At 41.8% G+C, this 21,569-nt stretch overlaps 1 protein-coding gene across 1 annotated transcript in view; it reads left to right on the top strand.

The window, feature by feature from the left end:
• TDRD9 (tudor domain containing 9) overlaps nt 1-18,043 on the top strand; it is a 123,846-nt gene extending 105,803 nt beyond the window's left edge. Inside the window, 7 exon segments of the mRNA XM_074998701.1 lie at nt 2,062-2,132; nt 2,555-2,664; nt 5,337-5,433; nt 8,444-8,582; nt 9,230-9,348; nt 15,973-16,045; nt 17,942-18,043. Coding sequence (XP_074854802.1) covers nt 2,062-2,132; nt 2,555-2,664; nt 5,337-5,433; nt 8,444-8,582; nt 9,230-9,348; nt 15,973-16,045; nt 17,942-18,043 — 711 coding nt within the window.
• Nucleotides 18,044-21,569: the final 3,526 nt, after the last annotated feature.

Below are 21,569 nucleotides of genomic sequence, written 5' to 3'. Positions count from 1 at the left end.
TAAAAATCAGCTTTTAATTCGTAAAAATACATGACAAAGGAATTTAAATTTTGTGTGATTTGTGTGCAGAAGAGCAGGGCTGTGGGACACGTGCATTAAGTAAATTTACTTCTAAAATTTTGTGCCTCTTCTGGCTCTTCTGTATTAACCAAACAGATCCCAGAGTTCATCTTTGTGGCAAATCCAGAATTAACTGTTTATTCTTCTTTGAATATATGTTCCAAATGGCTGCTCTGCAATAGGAAGCATATGGACTCATGCACTCTCCATTGGAGAAGGCAAAGACAATTAAGTAGCTAAGATTGATGTATCTACTTTCAGCTAATTTGTCTGCCTTAACAGGGGAAGGTTGATGGGAGAGTTTCTCCCTTCGACCTTCCTTACTCTTCACATCATGTAAGGAGTGCATGGGTTGATTGTGACCCCTGAGAGCTCGATTTTGCGGGTTGTTGATTTCAAACTGTCTCCTTATAAGTACTGCAGACGTTTAGACCTCCTGGATGGTAAGAGCTATGCCTTGGCAACTCTCCAGTTATGTGACCAATATGTTGCTGAAATATGCTTGCTGTATTGGTGGGGGGAGTGGGGGTGTGTGTTCCAAGTTCATTCATTTTATTGAATATCTGGCTCAGGACCAGAGAACTTCAAACCCTCACTTCAGAGAGTCAGTTGATAGCCAGGCCCTCCTTCCAAGCTGCTTTAAATGTTTCCAAAACAGCTGCTACTTCCCTAGTCGTGGTTAGGCGGGAAACATATTGGCTACAGTCTTCCAGTCTCCCAAGGGAAGTGCAGAATATGATTGGAGACCTTATGTTTTAAGGGCCCAACTTTTTCTGCTCTGATGGAGTCCTTCCTCTAAAATTTGAAGGACTTGAGAACGACTTGGCAGCTGCTGGGGGTTTATATTCCTACAACCAAGAGATAGTTTAGTAGGTCTCAAATATCACAAGTATAGGCTGTTCCAGTACAACCGTCCATAGACCTTTCCCAGATTCTGAGCCTTTCAGAGGACATCTAGACCTCAGAAAAGGGGACTTACCTCCAGAGATATACTACCTATTTTATAGGAGACCCCCAAGCAGTAACTTAGTGAAGCACCAACAGGGACAGTACAGAAGAAGGAGAGGTTACTTACCTTACAAGTAGCTTGAATTCTTTAAGAAGTCTTTTTCCTATGAATGCCCCTCCTTCCTCTCAATTTTGAAGACTCAGCAGTGAGAAAGATCTAAGGTATAGTGAGTCTGCATCTCCTATATATGCCCTCATATGGAGGCAAGAGGTGCTATTCTGTCCAGACTTGGGTCCAAGGACACAGCTTTACATTCTGTGTTGAGAGAGCTTGTGCGCATGTGTGCACCCTAAAGCAAATGCTATGTTTGTATGCATTTATTTCTTGTAACTTGAATGTAAATATATATGGGAAAACTTAGGGGCTGCCCTTGGATTTCTGCTATGAGGACTGATACAGGTCTGGTGATGCAAAGTTACTGCAGCACACTAAGTGCTGTTGGTGATGCAGTAGACTTCAGGCAAACTCAAAACTGTTGTTGGTTGCATTTCATAAGGAAGCATAGCCATAACTAAACAGAGAGTATTGATCATTACGTAAAAATGTGTCAAACTGTGCTATGATCTTGAGCTAATCCTGACCTGTATAATATACATTTCAAATCTGAAGTATGAAGTTAGGCTCCAGTCTTCCAAACTCACATATACGTTCACAAAAACAAGTTGCCCCCTAGAATTCAATGGAACTACTTTCATACAAAAAGTTAAACAGGTTCACAGTGTTTACAAGATTGGGAAGCTAGACACTTACATACAAATGACCTGATTTTCATAGGTGGTGTGGAACTCCAGCACCTATTGAAATTATTGACAAACTGATTGCTCAGCTCCTGTGAAAAGAGAGGTTTATTTAGGTGCCTAGATATAAATTTAGGAACTTAACTTTAGGCTTCCACATTTGAAAATGTTGGACATTAATATCTGCCCAATAAAGTGTAATATGTAATTTTGTTTATCTTTGTGTAAAAACCGGAACTCTGTCTTGTTTCAAAGGCAATTCTTCATGGCCCCTTCAGTCCTTATGAGCTGAAATGTCACAGCCTGACCCAGATTTCCAAATTCAGGTATGATAAAGCTTTCATGATGAATGGTATGGAAACAGCAAGTTATTATTCTTGGTTAAGAAATAATAGTTACTGGAATACACATTTTCGCATGTTTACTTTTTTAACTCCCCATTATGATGCAGTATTGTTACATTTGCAACTTTGTAGAAGTAAAAAACTTTAAACACATGCACATTATTAAAAGTTCTGAAAAGAATGGGTGAATTTACTGAAGCAGTTCTCTTGTCTGTAGAAATTGTGTTTAGTGTCTAGAACACAAGACTCAGAGCCTGGATTTATTCAAAACTTAACTCACTGGAGTAAATTTAATTGACTTTACACACCTCTGTCTGATTCATAATTTTAAAAGGATTTTTAGATACATATTTTTGCTGACTTGTTTCTTATTGCCAGTTAATATATTTTGTCATTTTTCCTAGATGTGTCTGCATAGAAAAGGAGAGTATAAATTCTGTAATTCTCAATAATGCTCCCGAAGATCCATTTCAGAAAATGTTGGTTGCTGCTTCTGTATCAGTGAATGCAAATGGTAATTTTAAATATATGTTTACGTGTTAGTTATTTTTCTCACTTCCTTTTCTTTCTCTACTTAGCATTGTCCTTATGAAAATCACAGAACTAAGAATTCTTTGAGTAATTGTTCATGTCCATTCAGCTTAGGTGAGTGTGCTTGGCTCATGCATTGGTGATGGAATTTTTTCCCTCAGCCATATCCCTAGGGTACTGGCTCTGGTGCCCTCGGACATGGCATGCACATGGTAAAGTATATAGGGAGCTGGTCTCCTTCCCATAGTTCCTTCTTGTTACCAGTGATAGTGCTGGAACTGTGCTCCTTCAGCTGGTACTGTTGCTTGCTTCCTGTTTGTTCAAGCTTCTTTTCCTTTAGTTGTTTCATGTATGTAGTTTCTATCTTGAATAGTTAGAGATGTAGGAAGTCCCACACAGAACTCTACTTCAGGACAGGGCATTCCCCAGACTTTGTCTGTGATTGTTATGAGGTCCATGCCCACTAACGATGCACATAATAGCTCTTTGCAGTGCTTGGGTGAAGGTCCCATTAGCGATAAGTACAGAATTTGCAAGTCCTTCAAACCCTGGACAAAGGAGGAGTGTGACGTTCTCTTAAAAGTACTTCTTCTGGAGTCAGCCCTCAATCCAGTGCTGGAGCAGTGTCCTATTTGGTGCTCAGCATTGTGACTTCAGTGTGAAGAACCCACTTGTATTCTACAGGTCCCCTTCTGTGGGTCCTTGCTAAGAGGCCAGGAAGATTGGGAAGGGAGAGTGTCCAGCTTCCCACAAAGGAAAAGAGAAGTCTGGGGTGGACCAAAGCCTTACCTCAGACACCACCTCACCCCTTCAGTATCTTGGGCCCCAGCTCAGGGTTAAGTGGTAGACTCCAGCCCACTCCCTTTCAGCTACCCTGGATAGTGACAGAATTCCTCATCAGCTCGGATTGCCACCAGTGCTGGGGGCCTTGCAGGTGGCACATGCCATCTTCATGCCCTGGTCTTCAGTAGGGCCCTGGCTTTCTACCTAGGTCAAACAAAGCCTTTCTGTAAGTCAAACCCAATTCCTTATCTCCGTGGCTGAGAGGATGAAGAGCCTCCTGGTGTCCACACAGAGGATTTCTAACTGGATCACCTCATGTATATGGACTTGTTATGAACTGAGAGATGCCCCACCTTCACTGATTAGCAGAGCTTAATCAAACAGAATGCAGGCATCCTCAGAAGCCTTCCTGGCACACATTCCAAACCAGGACATCTGTAGTGCCGAGGCATGGGCCTTGGTGCATATGTTCACAGCTCACCACTCCATCACTCGGCAGGCCCAGAGCAATGTTGGGTTCGGTGGAGTTGTGTTGCTTTGTTTGACCTAGGTAGAAAGCCAGGGCCCTACTGAAGACCAGGGCATGAAGGTGCCTCTCTCTGCTAGCTTTATGGGGTTTGGGACATAAGACCAAAAGGAGGATGTCTTGGCTCATGTGGAAAGTAGATACCACCTTTCACAGGAAGACTGGGTTGGGCCATAGCTGAACTCTGTCCTAATGAAACTTCCTATATAGAGGCTCTGATGCCAAGACTCACAATTTGTAGACATGCCTCTCCGACATCATCACCAAGAAAGCCATTTTCCACAACGGACACAATCAGAAGCACAAGGCCACCTGCTTGAAGGGCGGGCCCGTAAGTAGGGGCCTTGAGGCAAACACTGCCAAGTTCAACAGAATGCCATACTAGTGCTGGCACAGCCACACTAGGGCAATCATGAAAACTGGTACTGGGACTGTGGAGAGTCTGGGCACTCAGTGCAATACTCCTGCCAGGGAGTGTGTGCGTCCAGAGGACTGGGCCTGGTCATTAACAAACCACACCTGGAGCCTCTCTGCCATTTTCTGAGGTTCAGACACCTATGGAGTAAATAAATAAATAAATAAATATTCAGTGCCTCATTAGCATGCTGCCAGCCATGACACTTTCAAAGTGCCACACTTTGCTTGCACACAGCTCCTCCACACGGGGTCCTTTTTGAAAGGACCCTGCAAACATCAAAATCCCTTTATTCCTATCAGTTGACAGTTAAAAAGACAGTTACCTGTTTCCATAACTGGTATTCTTCAAAACAAAAAAAAGTGGGTCTCATGAAAGCTCATCACCTAATAAATGATTTTGTTCGTCTTTAAAGTGCTACGTGACTGCTTTTTTGTTTCGATAGAATACATGCTAACATGGCTATCTCTCTTTTAATATTCTGCAAGATGTGTTGCTGATGTCCATTCAACTTAGGTGTGCGTGCTTGCAGTTTCTACAGGGGACTGGCTCTGATGCCCTCTGGAGTGGTATATGTACTGCACACTATATAGGGCACCAGGGGCGCCCGGCCCCCAGCTCCTTGGTGGAAACTTTGACATGGGAAAGACGGGTGGGACATTGGATGGACGTGAGCAACACATCTCAAAGAACAGCAGGTATGGAACCTGTTAACTGTCTCACGGGTCTGTCCCATGAAAGCTCATCACGTAATAAATTATTTTTTTAGTCTTTAAAGTGCTACGTGACTGTGTTTTTTGTTTTGAAGAATACCAGTTATGGGAATAGGTAACTGTCTGTCTTTTTAAGTGATGTGTATAATTATCTTAGAGGTTGGCTGTGCTCTAAGGCTTTCTGTTAAATTATCAATTTTTATTCCTTTTTGTAATAGGATCTACAATGTTGTTAAGAGAAACATCTCTGATGCCTCCTATTCCTGGGCTACCAGCTCTCCTCAGTATGTTGTTTGCTCCTGTGATAGAACTCAGGTATACATGCATTTTTAAATTGTGATCGCAGAATGTCTGTCATTCTTCTCTCATTTTTTAGGGCTAAGATCAAGTGTAGTTTCTGTTCTTCCCTCACAGTTCATAAGATGGATAGAAAGCTGGCTAGAAGGTCAGGCCCAGAGGGTAGTGATTGACAGCTTGATGTCGGGATGGCGGTCGGTTTCTAGGGGAGTGCCCCAAGGTTTGGTTCTGGGTCCTGTTCTGTTCAACATATTTATCAATGACCTGAATGAGGGATTGGATTGCACCCTTAGCACATTTGCGGATGACACTAAGCTAGGGGGAGAAGTAGATATGCTGGAGGGTAGGGACAGGGTCCAGACTGACTTAAACAAATTGGAAGACTGGGCTGCAAGAAATCTGATGAGGTTCAATAAGGGCAAGTGCAGAGTCCTGCACTTGGGCCAGAAGAATCCCAAGCATTGTTACAGGCTGGGGTCCGACTGGCTCGGTAGTAGTTTTGCAGAAAAGGATCTGGGAGTTCTAGTGGACGAGAAGCTGGACATGAGTCAACAGTGTGCCGTTGTAGCCAAGAAAGCTAATGGCATATTCGGTTGCATCAAGAGGAGCATTGCCAGTAGATCCAGAGAAGTGATTATTCCTTTTTATACGGCTTTGGTGAGGCCGCAGCTGGAGTACTGTGTCCAGTTCTGGGCCCCCATTTATAGGAAGGATGTGGATGCACTGGAGAGGGTCCAGTGGAGGGCAACCAAAATAATTAGGGGGCTGGAGCATATGACTTATGAAGAAAGGTTGAGGGAATTGGGACTGTTTAGTCTGCAGAAGAGAAGACTGAGGGGGGACTTGATAACAGCCTTCAGCATACTGAAGGGAGGCTGCAAAGAGGCTGGAGAGAGGCTGTTCACAGTGGTCACGGATGGCAGAACACAGAACAATGGTCTCAAGTTGCGGTTGGAAAGGTCCAGGTTGAACATTAGGAAAAACTTTTTCACTAGATGGGTGGTGAAGCATTGGAATGGTCTACCCAGGGAAGTAGTGGAGTCTCCATCCCTGGAGGTGTTTAAATCTCTCCTCGACAAAGCCCTGGCTGGGCTGATCTGATGGGTTTGGTCCTGCTTAGAGCAGGGGGCTGGACTCAATGGCTTTTTTAGGTCTCTTCCAGCTCTATTGTTCTATGATTCTATAAGAGGAGATTTTCAATGTTGAGAGTATACATGCAGGACAGAGGGGGATACTTCCCCGTCTTTCTGGAGTGGGTCCTCCTTTCCCTCAGAAAGGGCCTGAGACTGCAACCTTTTCTCTGCTCTGATGAAACTGTGGGGTCTCTGTGCAGTTAGTGTGCACATACAGTGTCCACAGTTCAATCTCTTAATAGCAGTTGTGTTTTTTATTGCTGAATTAACATTATTGGATGTATGTATGGTTTTGGGATTCCAAAATTTGCCTTTGTGCAAACTTAAGTTATTGAGATGCTGCTACTAAGCTTAAGAGGAGGAGAAACTGCACCTCACTTAGATCTGCTAGGGAGCTGTGAGTTTTGTGTATTTAAGTCCTGAGAACTGAGGGACTAAGTTGTTCTCACCTGATCAGTGTGTTTAGTTGTGCAAACCCCTCACTTGCAGCAAGAGTTTGAGGGTGCCATCCTCACCCTGCCACACCTACAGCAAATACTCCATCTGCGTGAGGCATTAAGACAGGGAAACAGCTCATTTGGGGGTGAACCTAAAAGAAACCTCACAGTTTCATCAGAGGAGAGAAAAGGTGCTGTCTCAGGCCCTTGTTGAGGGGAAGGAGGACCCACTCCAGAAAGACGGGGAAGTATACCCCTCTGTCCTGCATGTATACTGTCAACATTGAAAATCTCCTCTTATTTTCTTGTTTTGGACACCCCACCCTCTGCCAGCAGGGGAAAGCCTTGAACTGAGCTGACCTGGGGGAGAAAGGAAGTGGCCCAGGAAGAGCAACCTTAAGCATCCTTGCTTTTCAGACCACTCGTAGCCCAAAGGGTCTTGCCTCAGAACCAGTGGAATGAGAAGGCCCAGGTTCCACTATCAGCAGTTCCCTTGCCAGTCATGAGTTGTGAACTTGACCGCTAGGACATGTTTCCCAGCCACGCCCCAAGTGTGAGGACTATTACAGTCAAGGATACCTAGAGCCATGTATAAGATGTTAAGTTTCCTTAAACTGAGGTTTGTTCTAGTAACAGAGAGTAAGCCGTGCTAGTCTATACACTATCAAAACAAAAAGCAGTCAAATAGCACTTTAAAGACTAGCAAAATAGTTTATTAGGTGAGCTTTCGTGGGACAGACCCACTTCTTCAGACCATAGCCAGACCAGAACAGACTCAATATTTAAATTTAAATATTGAGTCTGTTCTGGTCTGGCTATGGTCTGAAGAAGTGGGTCTGTCCCACGAAAGCTCACCTAATAAACTATTTTGCTAGTCTTTAAAGTGCTACTTGACTGCTTTTTGTTTTGAGGTTTGTTCTGTATGTGTTCAATACTTTAAGTATGGAGCAGCTGCTAGTCAGCGCTTTGCCACTTTCAAACTAGTTATGCAAGGAAAATGGGGACACTATTTTGTGGATGTTGCATCACAATGTACTGTTATCACAAGGTATTGTATGAGACCTAAACAGTGTTCTGGGATACTTACAAATTTTGTAAACTTGAATGTATTAGTAACTTGTTTGGCAAAACAAACGGTTTGCTCTTATGAGGATATCACTATAGTTCAATTAGGGGTGGGACTTCAGCTTTACTCTAAGTAGCTCTGGTATTGGAAAGATAAATCCTGGAGTTCCAGGAATGCTTGTAAATTCATTATTCTGCAGCAGCTTCACTGGCCTTTTATTCAATCTCACTAGATCAAAGCTAATTTATCTTTTTGAGCAGCAGTCAAACGCAGAGATTGCAGCAGAAAGATACTCTGAGATTTACTCTCTCTTTGTATTACTGTGGGGTGTAAATTAGATTCTTGGTGTTCCATCTTTCCAGAAATCCAGTTCAAGCTTTCATTTTGTTTAGGGTTGATGCAAGTGGAAGGAGTTATACTGGGGTTCTTTGTGGATTGGGGTGGAATCAGACTCTTGGAACTCCACTGTTTCCAGAACATGACATGGAACTGGCATTTGATGTGGATTTTGGCGTGGATGACATAGTAGAGGTAAAACATGCATATGGATTATTTTCATTGTAGGTAGTAGTGCATGCCTGGAATACAGCAGATGTCAGAAATCGTTAGCTCTTACAGTTTTAGTACTTGAAGTCTAGAAACTTTGATAGAATTTTCAAGTCCTCTATTTTTTTTAGTGAAATTGCCTATTTACAACCTTGAACTGCTCTTGTATGTTAGAAATTAAGTTTAAAAACCCTGAGGTGGTCTCATTAAACTCTGTTGAACAATGTCAAATATTGAACACAGTACATGATTATCTTTTAGACAGTTGTATAAAATTAAGCCAGTAACTGAGCAAATATGATTCTATGCTAATCCGACACCTGTGCTTTACTGGGACAGTGCGGGGTGTTTGTTTTTCTGTGTGATAGTCAAATCTTTTAGTTATATTTTTGGTATAAAATAGCGCCGTTTAAAATTCACTTACAATATATTAGACATTCTTATATAAAATTATATACATATATACAGGAAGTCTTGCTAACATTTCTCTAAAATGAATTATCAGTGTTAACTAAACCTCTCTAGACAGACACAGGCATGTGCACATATATGTGTCACTAAGTATGATATGAATTTAAACTGGAAATGTTGTTTTGGCTACCCATTATCATGTATCCCTGAAATGTTTACAGATAAACATCCTACGGATGGCTATTAACAAACTGGTTTGTGATGGCCCAAATGGCCCAAGGTATTTTGGGCAAGAGAGGATTGCCCAACTGCAAGAGACTATTCGTGCAAAACTTTTAGGGTAAGACTATTTTTCTTGATGAGAATTGTGTTTGGTTTATTAGCTGATAGCAAAACAGAATTCACATTTGTTTTCATGCTTCTGTCTATTACTAACTGTCTTGATTTACTTTACTCGTTTGTCAAGCAGCAAAATCCAGGAATTTAAGTGTTACTTTCAGAATATTTCTTATTTTCAGCATTTTAATAGAGGCTTTAGATATATTGCCATTATTTATAATTTTATAAGTACTGTAACACTAGGTCAATAGGAGAGCCGAACTGTGCAGTCATAAAAACTAAAGGTAGTGAAACCTGTTCCCCAAGATATTAATTGTTACAATTCCCTATTTTAGGAACTGACAGGAACTCATGACTTCAGAACCTAGAGAGTTTCTTCCTGTGTGATGGAATCTCTTTACTTAGAGACATGTGCTTCCAGATTACACCTGAGGTGTACACACTGCTGTCCCTTGCTCATCAAATATGTGCCCTCGGATACATCTGTAAGGAATGTGCCAGCAGGAACTCAATGCTGCTGAAGGCTGGGAGGAATGTGTCTCCCACAGACCATTTGCATGAGAATGCAAAGGTGTGCATATGATATACCTGGCAAACAAAGCCTGATGGGTAGCAAGGAAGCAAAGAAATTTTGTCTGTTGCAAACACATCGTTGTAAAATCACAACTTATGCTAACACTCCGTATAAGAATTATGAAATCTCACCAATGCTCCAAGTCATTGTGAGGGACAGGGCGGTCATCATAACTGCGTAAGACATGGATTAGACAGGGTTCCCCTGGTTTAAAGCATCGGAAGGCAGAAGGGGAAGGATATAGGTTGAATCAGCTAGCTGAGTGCCTTGACCCTGCCTAAGCCTTGGCCATATAGCTGTAAGCCTGATTTGACTAGCACTCCCCACCTGTTAAAAGACAGAGCTGAATACTAGTGTTTGTATTTTGTATGAAACTCTACTTTGATAGATGCTGTGAGCTGAAATCACAGGGTGGCAGCCAAGGCCACTAAGAGCTGAAATCACAGGGTTTTGCCTTAGGCCAAACCCACAGTGGTGGACAGATGGCACGACCAGTGGACGGCCAGTAGGATGAGCAGCGGACAGACGGTGTGACTGGTGGATGCACAGTAGGAGCAGCGGGCAGACAGATGGTGTGACTGGTGCCTGGCCAGTAGGAGCAGTGTCAAACAGGCGGCACAACCGTCAGACGTCCAGTAGGAGCAGTGGACGGCCGGATGGATGGTATGACCGGCGGACGGCTGGTAGGAGCAGCGGCGGACAGCTGGCGCAACTGGCGGACAGCTGGTAGCAGGAGCAGTGGACAGATGGACGGACCACGTGACCAGCAGACGGCTGGTAGGAGGAGCAGCGGGCAGGCAGACGGTGTGACCAATGGACAGCCCGTAGGAGGAGCAGTGGGCGAACAGATGGACAGCACGACCAGCGGATGGATGGTAGGAGCAAGCAGAACGCCGGACCAGCGCAAAGGTGGCATTGTCTCAGGTTCCGTGAGGTGTCAGTGCCCGCACGGACTGGGCCAAGTTGTAAGTGGGGCATTTGGATTGGGGGCGCAGAGAAAGTTAGATATGTGGATTGGCTGTTTACAGTATTGGACTGGTGAACCTGAGAGGCCAAGGACATTGCTCAATGCATTTGAGCTGGGGCAGTTACTTGAGGATTGGTTATGAACTCTGGGTGTGGTATTTTCCCAAGCTTATGTTAATTGACCTTTCTGCCTTTTTTATTAAAAGTTCTTTTCTACACTCAGACTCTGTGCTTGCGAGTGGGGAAGTATTGCGTCTCTGGGGTGCCCAGGGGTATGAGAATTTCCCAGGATACTGGGTGGGGGCTTGAGCTGGTTCTGAGTGAGATGGATGAAAAAAGGAACCCCTAGATGTTGAAGCTAGCCCTGTTGCTGCCAACTCCTTCCAGCAGAAGGGTTACACATCTCTGCTAGGAAATTAGATTGAATTTGTTAAAGTTGATTTTTAGCACTCAATTTTGTAAAGTTGAGGGTGAATGTGCATACTGCATGTGAAGTCAATGGAGTACATCCCAATTAGGGTTGGCAGCTTTGATTTTGTCAGCAATGCACTGTGAGTACCTATCCCACAGTTCCTGCTGCCTCTTGCATTCCGTGTTTAAGCTTCCAGTGTCTGATGGGACACAAAAGTCCCACAGGTGGTTCTGGGTGTATGTCATCAGCCTCCCATAGAGCACTGTCTCCTGCCCCTCCCTTTGGAAAGAAATCGCAAAAAGTGGTTTTGAACACCTTTTTCGCTGGGTTTCTGTGCAGATACCTTTGCAAAGCTAGCATGGAACCTGTCCAACTTCAAACTGCTGTGTCCAAATTCAAACTGTTATGACAAGTATTATGAGCACCTCACACATTGTGCTGCAGTATGTGCAGAGCCTGAGCTGCCTTCAGAGCAATGATGGTGCTGAGGAGGACATGGACATACAGGAATGTGGAATGCTGGAGTGGAGTAAGCAGGGAGATCGCACTTGATGCTTTGCACTTGATGGTTGCACTTGATGCTTTGTAAGCAGTGGAGCACTGATTCTGGTGCTATGAAACAATCTCAGACTGGTGGGACCTCATTGTTCTGCAGGTATGAGATGATCAGCAGTGACTACAGAACTTCTACATGCGTAGGGTCACTTTTGTGGAACTTTATGAATTGCTTTCTCACTCCTCTGAAGCACTGCTGTACCAAAATGAGTCCTGCTCTGACAGTTCAAAAGCGAGTGGCAATAGCTTCGTGGAAGCTTGCAGTGCCAGGCAGCTACTACTGAGTTGGAAGTTAATTCAGCATGGGCAATCTGTCGGGGCTACTGTGATCCAGGTAGCCAAGGCAATCAATACCTTTCTGCTACAAAAGGCATTGCCTCTGGGAAAGGTGCAGGACGTAGTAGACAGTTTTGCTGCAATGGGGTTCCCTAACTGTGAAGGTGAGGAGGGCAGCGATAAATGGAATGCACGTCCCTACCTTAGCACTGGATCACCTTGCCATAGAGTACATAAATTGCAAGGGCTACTTCTCGATGGTGTTGCAGGCATGGGTGGATCACAAGAGTCGTTTTTCTGACATCAATGTGGGATGGTCAGAAAATACAACATGCGCCCCTTTAGAAACTCTGGTCTGATCAGAAAGCTGCAGAGTGGAACTTTTTCCCCCTGACAAGAATATCACGACTGGAGACGTGGAGATGCCAATAGTGATCGTGGGAGATCCAACTTACCCCTTGCTCCCTTGACTCATGAAGCCATACACAGGTAGCCTGGACCGCAGTAAGGAGCTCTTATAGCTTAATGTCCCATTCCCCTGCTTCCTCTGGATTGTAATGAGAGATATCAGCCTGCTTAGTATAACAAACACTGACAAGTAACAGATGCTGGCTGACTGTAGGCAGAAGGCTGGTTGTTATGGTGCACTGCTCTGTGGTTAAATGACACCAGACGGCTTATCGCTGGCTTGGCAAGGAAAGGTGTTCTATTGTGGAGTTCAGAATAAGGCAGGCCTCCTCGAAAACCTCTTGCAAATGATTGAACAGTACCTGTCTGTGAGCTTTATGGAGATGTGCAGAGAGTATCAGTGCCCCAGACACATTAACAAGTTATTCTGAGGGGTCCAGGCTATGTAGGTACAGCACCCACCACAGATCACCCAGTTGCATTAACCCACTTGCAGCATGTTGTGCTCCCTGCCATCAGGGTCCAGCTGTGAAATGTCCTAGGAAGAAGGGATGAGGTCCAAAGTTAAAAGAGGTTCCTGACTGTTGGTGAGATCAGCTGGTTTGCGTGCTGACCATTGTCGTCGTCCTCCTCCTCTTCATCTGCCACGTCTTCCCTGCTGTTGCCAAAGGCTTTCAGAGGAATTTCTTGGGAGGTATCCAGAAACCAAACCACAGTGCCAGCTCTGCCCACATATCTACACCAGCAGCATGCTCACAGGACCTAACCAGGTCAGTCACACCATCACATGTTCATTCAGCTGCACATCTGCCAATGTAATATATGTCATCATGTGCCAGCAGTGCCCCTCTGCTATATACATTGGACAAACTGGACAGTTCCTACGGAAAAGAATAAATGCACACAAGTCGGATATCAGAAATGGCAATGTACAAAAGCCTGTAGGAGAGCAGTTCAATCTCCCAGGACACACAGTAACAGATTTAAAAGTAGCTATCCTACAGCAAAAAAATTTTAAAATCTGACTCCAAAGAGAAACTGCTGAGCTGCATTTCATCTGCAAATTTGACACCCTCAGCTCAGGATTAAACAAAGACTGTGAATGGCTAGCTAAATATGAAAGCAGTTTCTCATCTCTTGGTGTTCACACCTCCAGATCAACTGCTGGTGGTAGGCCTCATCCTCCCTGACAGAGTTAACCTCATTATCTCCAGCCTTGCTCTGGCCTGCCTATTTATACCTGCCTCTGCACATTTCCACTACCTGCATCTGATGAAGTGGGTCTTTGCTCACGAAAGCTTATGCTCATACATTTCTGTTAGTCTGTAAGGTGCCACAGGACCCCTCGTTGCTTTTGCATGAACCATTTGTGGACAGTAGTTGGGTCCCCTCCTCGAATCCCATGCAGCTGATGATAGAAGCAGCATGTTTGCAGTGATAACCCAGAATGTCCATTTTGCTTCATTTGTCTTCTGGTACATCTGTTTGAGACCCTTTATTTTCACATGGCACTACTGGGTGTCCCTGGTGTATTCTTATTCCACTGTTCCTTGTGAGATCTTGGCAGAGATGTCTGCGTTTCTTTTGCTACTTCATATTTCTGCCAGCACAGCATCATCCCCTCAACTCCAAGTAATAAGATCCCCGAGCTCCTGTACGTTCCATGCTGGAGCTTGTTTGTGACCCTAGAAGTTCATGGCCTCATGTACTAATGAAGTATGCTGCTTGCTCCGCTCATAGGGTGGTCAGACAGGAAATTAAATTCAAACTTTCACAAACCATTTCCTGCACACCTGGAGATCAGCGGAGCCAAAAGTGGTGGCCAGAGTGGTGCCACTGGAGCACTGTGGGATGCCTCCCGCAGACCAAGAACTTTGAATTTCAGAGTGCTCTATCTACATTACTGCAGTTGTCCCAAGAGAAAGCAGGATAGTTACCTGAGGCCCTACCCACGTCTTTGCAGCAATCCTTCTTTGATTTTCATGATCTAATATCAAAAGAACAGTTTTTAGTATTTGGGGTATCTCATGTCAGTGAAGCTTGCAGTTTATCTGTCTCCTACAGCTTTCTGCAGAGCCAGCTCTATTATGAAGAGTCACAGTGGCAGTTCTCTAAAGCTGGGCTTGGGAGGCTTTTTTGGGTCAGGCTACTGACTGACAAAAAATTTAGTTGAAGGCTACACACAAGTGGGAAGCAAAACAAAACATGTTACTAACCTGACTCCCCAAGTGAGAAGGGGAAAATAATCCTCACAGATGTGGCCCCCAACTGAGAAGCAGGGAAAAGACCCTCACCTCACTCCCTTCAAGCTCCAGCCACGGGGGGCAGTGGGCGGGGAGGAGGTGCCAAGATTCAGGGCTTCCTCACAGGGTCAGATTAACTCCTCTGGGGCCTGGAGCTATGAGATTTTATGAGGGGCCTACGGGGTGAGGTGACTGCTGGGGAGCAGGCCAGGGACAGGAGTTTGGGCTCTGGGCCGTAGGAAAGGAGCAGGGCCTGGCTGGGGAGCAGTGCAGGGTCTAGGCAGAAAGGAAAGTTCAGGAGTAGGGTGGGAGTTTGGGGTCTGGAAGCGAGGGGTGCAGGACTGGGGTGGCAGTTGGAGGGCAGGTGTGTGGAGTCTGAGTGTGAGGGACCAGTGGATATGGGCCCCTATGAATTGTGGATCAGAGTATCCAGAAATCAAATTTCAGAAGTAAAATTACATCTTACTCCCCACCCCCATTATCAGCAGATGAACATACTCTGATTTTGAAAGAAGAGACCGTCTGTTAGCATAGGGTTTTATTGTATATCTTCTTTGTTTCCTTGTGTAAAATCTTTCTTTTCCTGTATTTCAGGTTTTGTTTTTTTTTTCTGATTGTTGTATTTAGTGTTCCAAAGACACTACAAGCATAAAACTATCCGGCTAAGTCTTTCACGGTTTTCCCCTCCACTGTCTTTTTTTTAAATGAACTGTACTTACAAAATGTCACCACTACTTAAGTGTAAAATGTGTATTTGAAAAACACATCTAGATGGAATTAATTAAAATGTATTATTGTTGTACATCACATTGCTCGAGGAAATAACTGGGGCAGACAATCTATAATAGAGTTCGCTAGAGAAAACAAAATGATCTAAAAATAGCTAAAATGTATTCAAATGAATAAGTGTACATAAATGTATGACTACATGACAGTTGCAAATAAACAACTCCATACCAAATACTTTTTTCCCTCTCATAATACAGTTTTAAAACAAATAATTTTAGTAGGGCATGATTTTGTCTGACTTCTCACTCTGGAAACTGTATATTAAATACATAAGCAAATTAAACTAACATAAAATTTTAATATTTCATCCATTATCCTAATGTAATGGATTTCCAAATATTTAGTTATTTGAACATAACTATATATCACTGGGTTTCTTAAAGGTTTTTATATAATTTTCAGTTTAATCTGCAAATCAAAACCTCGAAAAGTAGTTGCTCCTAAGTGGTATGGGAAACCATATGAGTGGAATCAGGTAAGATTATAATTTTCTTAAAAAAAAAATAAATAAAACTAAGCAAAGGAGAATGTATTATTACATAATTCCTTTGTATCTGGAGGCTTACGATAGGTTCAGTACTGATGGTCACGAATAAGATGACTTTTGTCTTAGTGCAGTCCTTTGTTGATGTTTTTAGACTCAAGTAGAGATGATCTGGGTAACAGCAGAGATTTGTAGGTTGGGTTTTGAGGAGAGTGGGCAGAAAAATCACTCAGTCTGGCTTTTGTAATGCTTCCTATTTTATTTTGTAGCCACTGATGTTCATTATTTCCAAACAGAACACTCCAGACACTTGAAGTGAAGGTTGATATCCGGCAGAGTTGTTGGTTGCTGCTCAGTAGGATAAAAATTTTATTACTTTATGTCCCCCTTAGAAATTAACCATTTGGAATTTCCCATCAAATAGCAGAAACTTAACTAAAGACAGGTTGAAAACTGGTGTATTTGTTGCTTGTTTGGGAATTGTTAGCTGACTGCAGCATATGTTGGATTTTATTGCTGGCGATTGTTGTATAACAGGATTTCCTTTTTTATACTTTCAGGAAACCTGATGGCTTTAGGGTCAGGAGGTAGTCTGGAGATTTCAAAGGGTTTCCTGCAACTCAGAAGTAGGGTTTTGTTTGGAGTGAGTCCTAGGCTGCCCAGCCAGTCTGTTAGAAATCTTTCTTAACTTCCTATGTGGGTCACCACATGCAACCAGATTCCCATAGCATTTGTTTCATGGCCAGCTTAGTGGTCAGTGGACCAGCAGGAACAAGGCAAGTCAGTGGGTTTTAAATATCTTTCAGTGGGTGGAAGGTGAGAAAGAACTGGGTGCTTTTCTAAGATGGGTAAGTAGGCATGTTAGGTCTCCTCTGAAAAGAGAAGGAAAGTGAGGTAATGGGATAAGCACAGAGAGCAAATATCCTTATCAGATGTCATGGAGTGTGCTTATTTTGTTTTAATTTTATTGTAAGGTTGTCCTATACTGATGTATTATAGGAGTATAAATAGAAAATAGCTATCCTTTACAGCTCTGATATGGTATACGGATAGTCCTACTTTTCATTCCTTGCATAGGCAGAAATAGTGCTTGCTACTCATTTTTCAAATTTCAGTAGCCATTCTTGGTATCAAAATATGCTATTCCACAATTTGTGTCTCAGGAAAAACTCCATTTAATTTTTTTAGATGCTCTTAACCCCCACAGTGGTATCTTACCTTCAGTGGCTGCATACTCTCCTTTTATTTCTAAACTGCCTACAGAGTTGAAAAACCTATGGCTGATCCTTATTTCATGGTGTAGCTGAGAAGTCAGTAATGGTAAAGCCAAGCTCTGTACTAATTCCTCTTCCAATAGGTACATGCATATGAATGTGATTTGACCTGATAATTCAAAGAACAACAAGTCATGGATTTTAAGTACAGTGCAAACACTAAGAGGATGAGGGGTAATAAATAAGTTAATATAACTTTTTGTTCATATACTTTGCTTTTATTTAATCTTTAATAAAAGCAAGTTTGTGTGTAAGCCATATAGCAAAAAGCCAAGGTGCATCTGAAGTCTGAGTGGGCTAGGGAATTTTACTTCAGGTAATTATAAAATGCTTACATTATTATTCACTTGATAGGTAAAGCTGGTGGACCTGAAACATAAAATTCTGACACAGGCATCCCATGATGTAATTTTGGGATTTCTAGCATAATATTTGTGTCATATTTAAGCATACCATATAAAACATGAACAAAGTTTCTATGAGTTGGAACAATAAAGTCTTTGGAAAACAAGCTAGTGGTCAGGTGAGAAGGGAAGACGTTTCATGTTTGCAGAGTAGGAGCGTATGATCTTATATCTTTCTGACATTGTAATTTTGCTTTTTCTTTCATTAGGTGGATTCAAAGCGTATCATCAATCAGTCTGAAAGGCAGAATGAAAGAGGAAAGTACACTTTTCTTTACCAGCTACATAAACTGGTTGTCTTAAATACCTAAATATTATAAGAAATCCTTAATGAAAGACATGTTAAAGCCAGTTTTTAATTTACTGCAGTTTTCCATATGATCTTTAAAGATTTATTCCACATCCCTCTGATCCTAAAGAGGAAGGTGGTATGCAGTTTGGAATGTCCTAGGGGCTCTTTAATAAGTTAAAGAAGTGAATTGTGATCTTTCCTCTCAAAGACTAAGGATCAAGGTACACATGTACGGAAAATACAGTTTATAGAACACATTTGTTTAGATCAAGAGGCTCTCTTTCTTTTAATAATGCTCCTGGGACACTTTTTGAAAAGCACCCAATAAACCCAAGGGGAAAAAATAGATACAGTCTCAGTTGTTTAGCTCTTTTGCTAAAGTACACAACAGCTGAAGATGAGTAAATGCTTTTTGTTTTTCAGATAAAATATTTGAAGTTCCACATTGTATTTTATTTATGCTTTATTTGTATGTTTTGAATTTTGAATAATAAATCATACAGAAAGTTTGTTAATTTGTATAATTAAAGGTTAATTGGCACTTACATTTTTGTTTATGTACTAATGACTTCAAGGCATATTTGTGTACAGATTTAGTTATGGTATATAATTAAATAGCACATTTAGGATATAATCACTTGCACTGTCCACTTTCACATAATAAAACATAATTATATATGAGTATTCATAGATGGAGAGAATCTTTTTTTGAAACTGATTCACTGTTCCTTCATTCATTCTTTTTTAAGATCTCCTAAAACCCAACCTCTTTACCATCACAAAATATAATGCTTCCAGGTTCAGAATAAAATGCATAACTTTAAATAAGATATAGGAAAGATAAGATATATAGCATCTTTCCCCTTCATCACAAATGTGGTTAATAAAAATTACATTTAGTGATTATTGATGTGCCAGTATATTCTTAATAGATGAGATATTTTAAAGTATTTTAATTGTGTTAAAGCAGTAGGTGGCAGTGTCAATCACCATAAATAGGCTAGCAACTCAGAAAAATTAAAGTTAAAGTGAAGTCTTAAAAGAACACTAATTTTAGTGATATTGTGAGTCGAGAAATATCCACAAAATAGACAGTTCCAATCACCATCCCTTCCTTTTGTTCCCTCTTTGAAGGGCATGTAAAAAAAGAGTACAGATTGAACCTCTCTCATCCCATGGTCTTGGGACCTGACCAGTGCCAGACAAGAGAATTTGCTGGATGATGGTAGGTTAGTATTTTTCAGCCCATTACCAACACTTCCACAATTTACAGGGCTCTTAGAAGACATTTAGAGGGTAAATTACAATTAAATAACATCACAGAACACTTGAGAACCAGGACTGGTGGCTGGAAACAAACTTTATGGAACCATGAGAAACTTGGCCACACCTAGATAAGTGGTTGTCCAGCTAACTAAAATCATGCTGGATTATGAATGTTGCCAGATGAGAGAGTCACAAATTAAAGAGGTTCACCTGTAGTGTTTTTTTTGCCCATTGCACACTTAATTGCCCCTATATAGCAGAATCAGGTATAATTGGCCATCAGTTTATAAAGCCCTATGTTTTTCTTAATTCTTAAGGTTTATTCCTTCTGTAATGATATCTTTTGTTATCTTCAATCTGTGGGATGCAATCTTAAATCGCTTAAATTGGGTAACCTAATAAAGATTTTTGTTTGTTTTTACGTTTTTGTTGTTTTCAGTTACTTAAATATAATACACAGATTAACACAATTTGTTTACAATGTAATAGAGATCAAGTCTCTTATAACATAAGCTATACTTTTATAATTCTTGTAAACATGTTAATATTCACTTGAGGTACATTACTAGTATTTTCTACTAAATATAATACGTAACTCTAAAGGAGATACTCACAATATTTTGTGAAAAGGCATACTGCTTTCACCTGCTGAATACTTTGTTTTTAGCTAAAGGGTTATAATTTTTATGCTAGCCTTTTAATTTGCTTGTGATGTCAATTTCATGTTTAACTGTTTTAGAAGTGCAAACTTTAATAACCACTACTTCCCTTTAAAATAACAAACGTTTTTATAAAAAAAAAACAAACTCAGTAAATCAATTTTAAACGCAAGTCTATTCAAACAATACAAACAATTATTTTTCATGACATTTCATTGTATTTGGGAGGCAGGAGTGGAAACCTGTTGAAATTGGTTATCTTTTTAATATTTTGTAGTATAATCAATTATAGCGTAAATTGTTATATTTTCAACATTTTGCTATAACATTCTAGTGACTATATTTAAGAAGTGCAAACAAGTTTATAAAAACCCAGACAGAAAATTTGCATTGTGTTAATATTAACTTTGCATTGAAGTTGCAACTTATGTTTTGCCCTTGAATAAGATATAAAAAAAACCTGATTAATAAGAATTATTTTTATTTGTAATTGCAGTATTTGTTGAGGCAGAAATAAACAATATATATAATTTATAACAGGCCTTTTTTGAACTTCGCAAAAAGTTAGTAATATGATGATTATGTATGAAACATAGTATTAAAATCGTGGGCTGACACTTGTATGAGAAGTCCTGTGGTGCCTTCTAGAGCAGCACATTTATTGGAGCATATGCATCTGACAAAGTGAGTTGTTGCCCATGAAAGCCTATGCTCCAATACACCAGTTAGTCTAGAAGGTGCTGCAGGACTTCTCCTTGTTTCTTTTCCTTACTTTCTCCCTAATTTTTCCCCTTTATCATTTAAAAAAATCGTTCCTAGTCCTCTCCTGTGCCCCACATCAGGAGGGTAACCATCCAGCAGAAGAGGCATGAGAATGAAACTTTTCCATTCTTGCTTTCAGTATAGCTTCTCAGACATGGCTGGCTCTCCAGATGTCAAATGCTCTCTAACATGCAAACTTTCTGTACTACTCTTGGATGGACACATCCAATGTGTCTCTTGCCTTGGGGAAGAGACAAAACTCAAAAGTTTCTTTGCTTCAGAAAACTGACAGCTAGGACAAGGAAGGCTAAGGATGTCCAGTTGGAACTGCTGCTAATAAAGAAATCCCTGAAACCAGCCTCTGACCCAAAGCCCAGGATGCCCTGTTGCCAGTGGTTGGTTACCTGCAGCCACCTCAGACATAGGTGCTAACTCCATGGGTTCACCAAGGCTGGAGCGCTCCTGGGGAAGAATTAGTGGTTGCTCAGCACCCACCAGCAACCAAGCTCCCGCCTCCATTCAGCAATTCTTGCCCACCAGTGACCCTGCCCCTGAACTCTTCCACCTCAGCACTCTCTGCCCCCTCAAACAGTTGATTTGTGGGATGGGTGGGAGGAGCAGGATAGGGTCATGGGGGAGCAGGTGGAATGGGGCAGGATGGGGGTGGAGTGGGGGGCGGGGCTTGGGCTGAAGTGGGTTGAGCACCTTCTGGCTAGAGAAGAAGTCCGGTACCTACAGTCTCAGACATGGGATCCTCTAAAAATGGCTACTATGAACGTTGTTCCTTTAAATAAAAAAAAAGTCTCAAAAAACAATCACAGTCTTCACTGCAAGACTTGTCTAAAATGTACCACTTTC

Source organism: Carettochelys insculpta, chromosome 6 (assembly GCF_033958435.1).
Source record: "Carettochelys insculpta isolate YL-2023 chromosome 6, ASM3395843v1, whole genome shotgun sequence".
In the NCBI taxonomy this organism is placed as follows: Eukaryota; Metazoa; Chordata; order Testudines; family Carettochelyidae; genus Carettochelys; species Carettochelys insculpta.
Note: the sequence above shows the minus strand (reverse complement) of the source record. Positions and strands in the feature narration are given on the sequence as shown.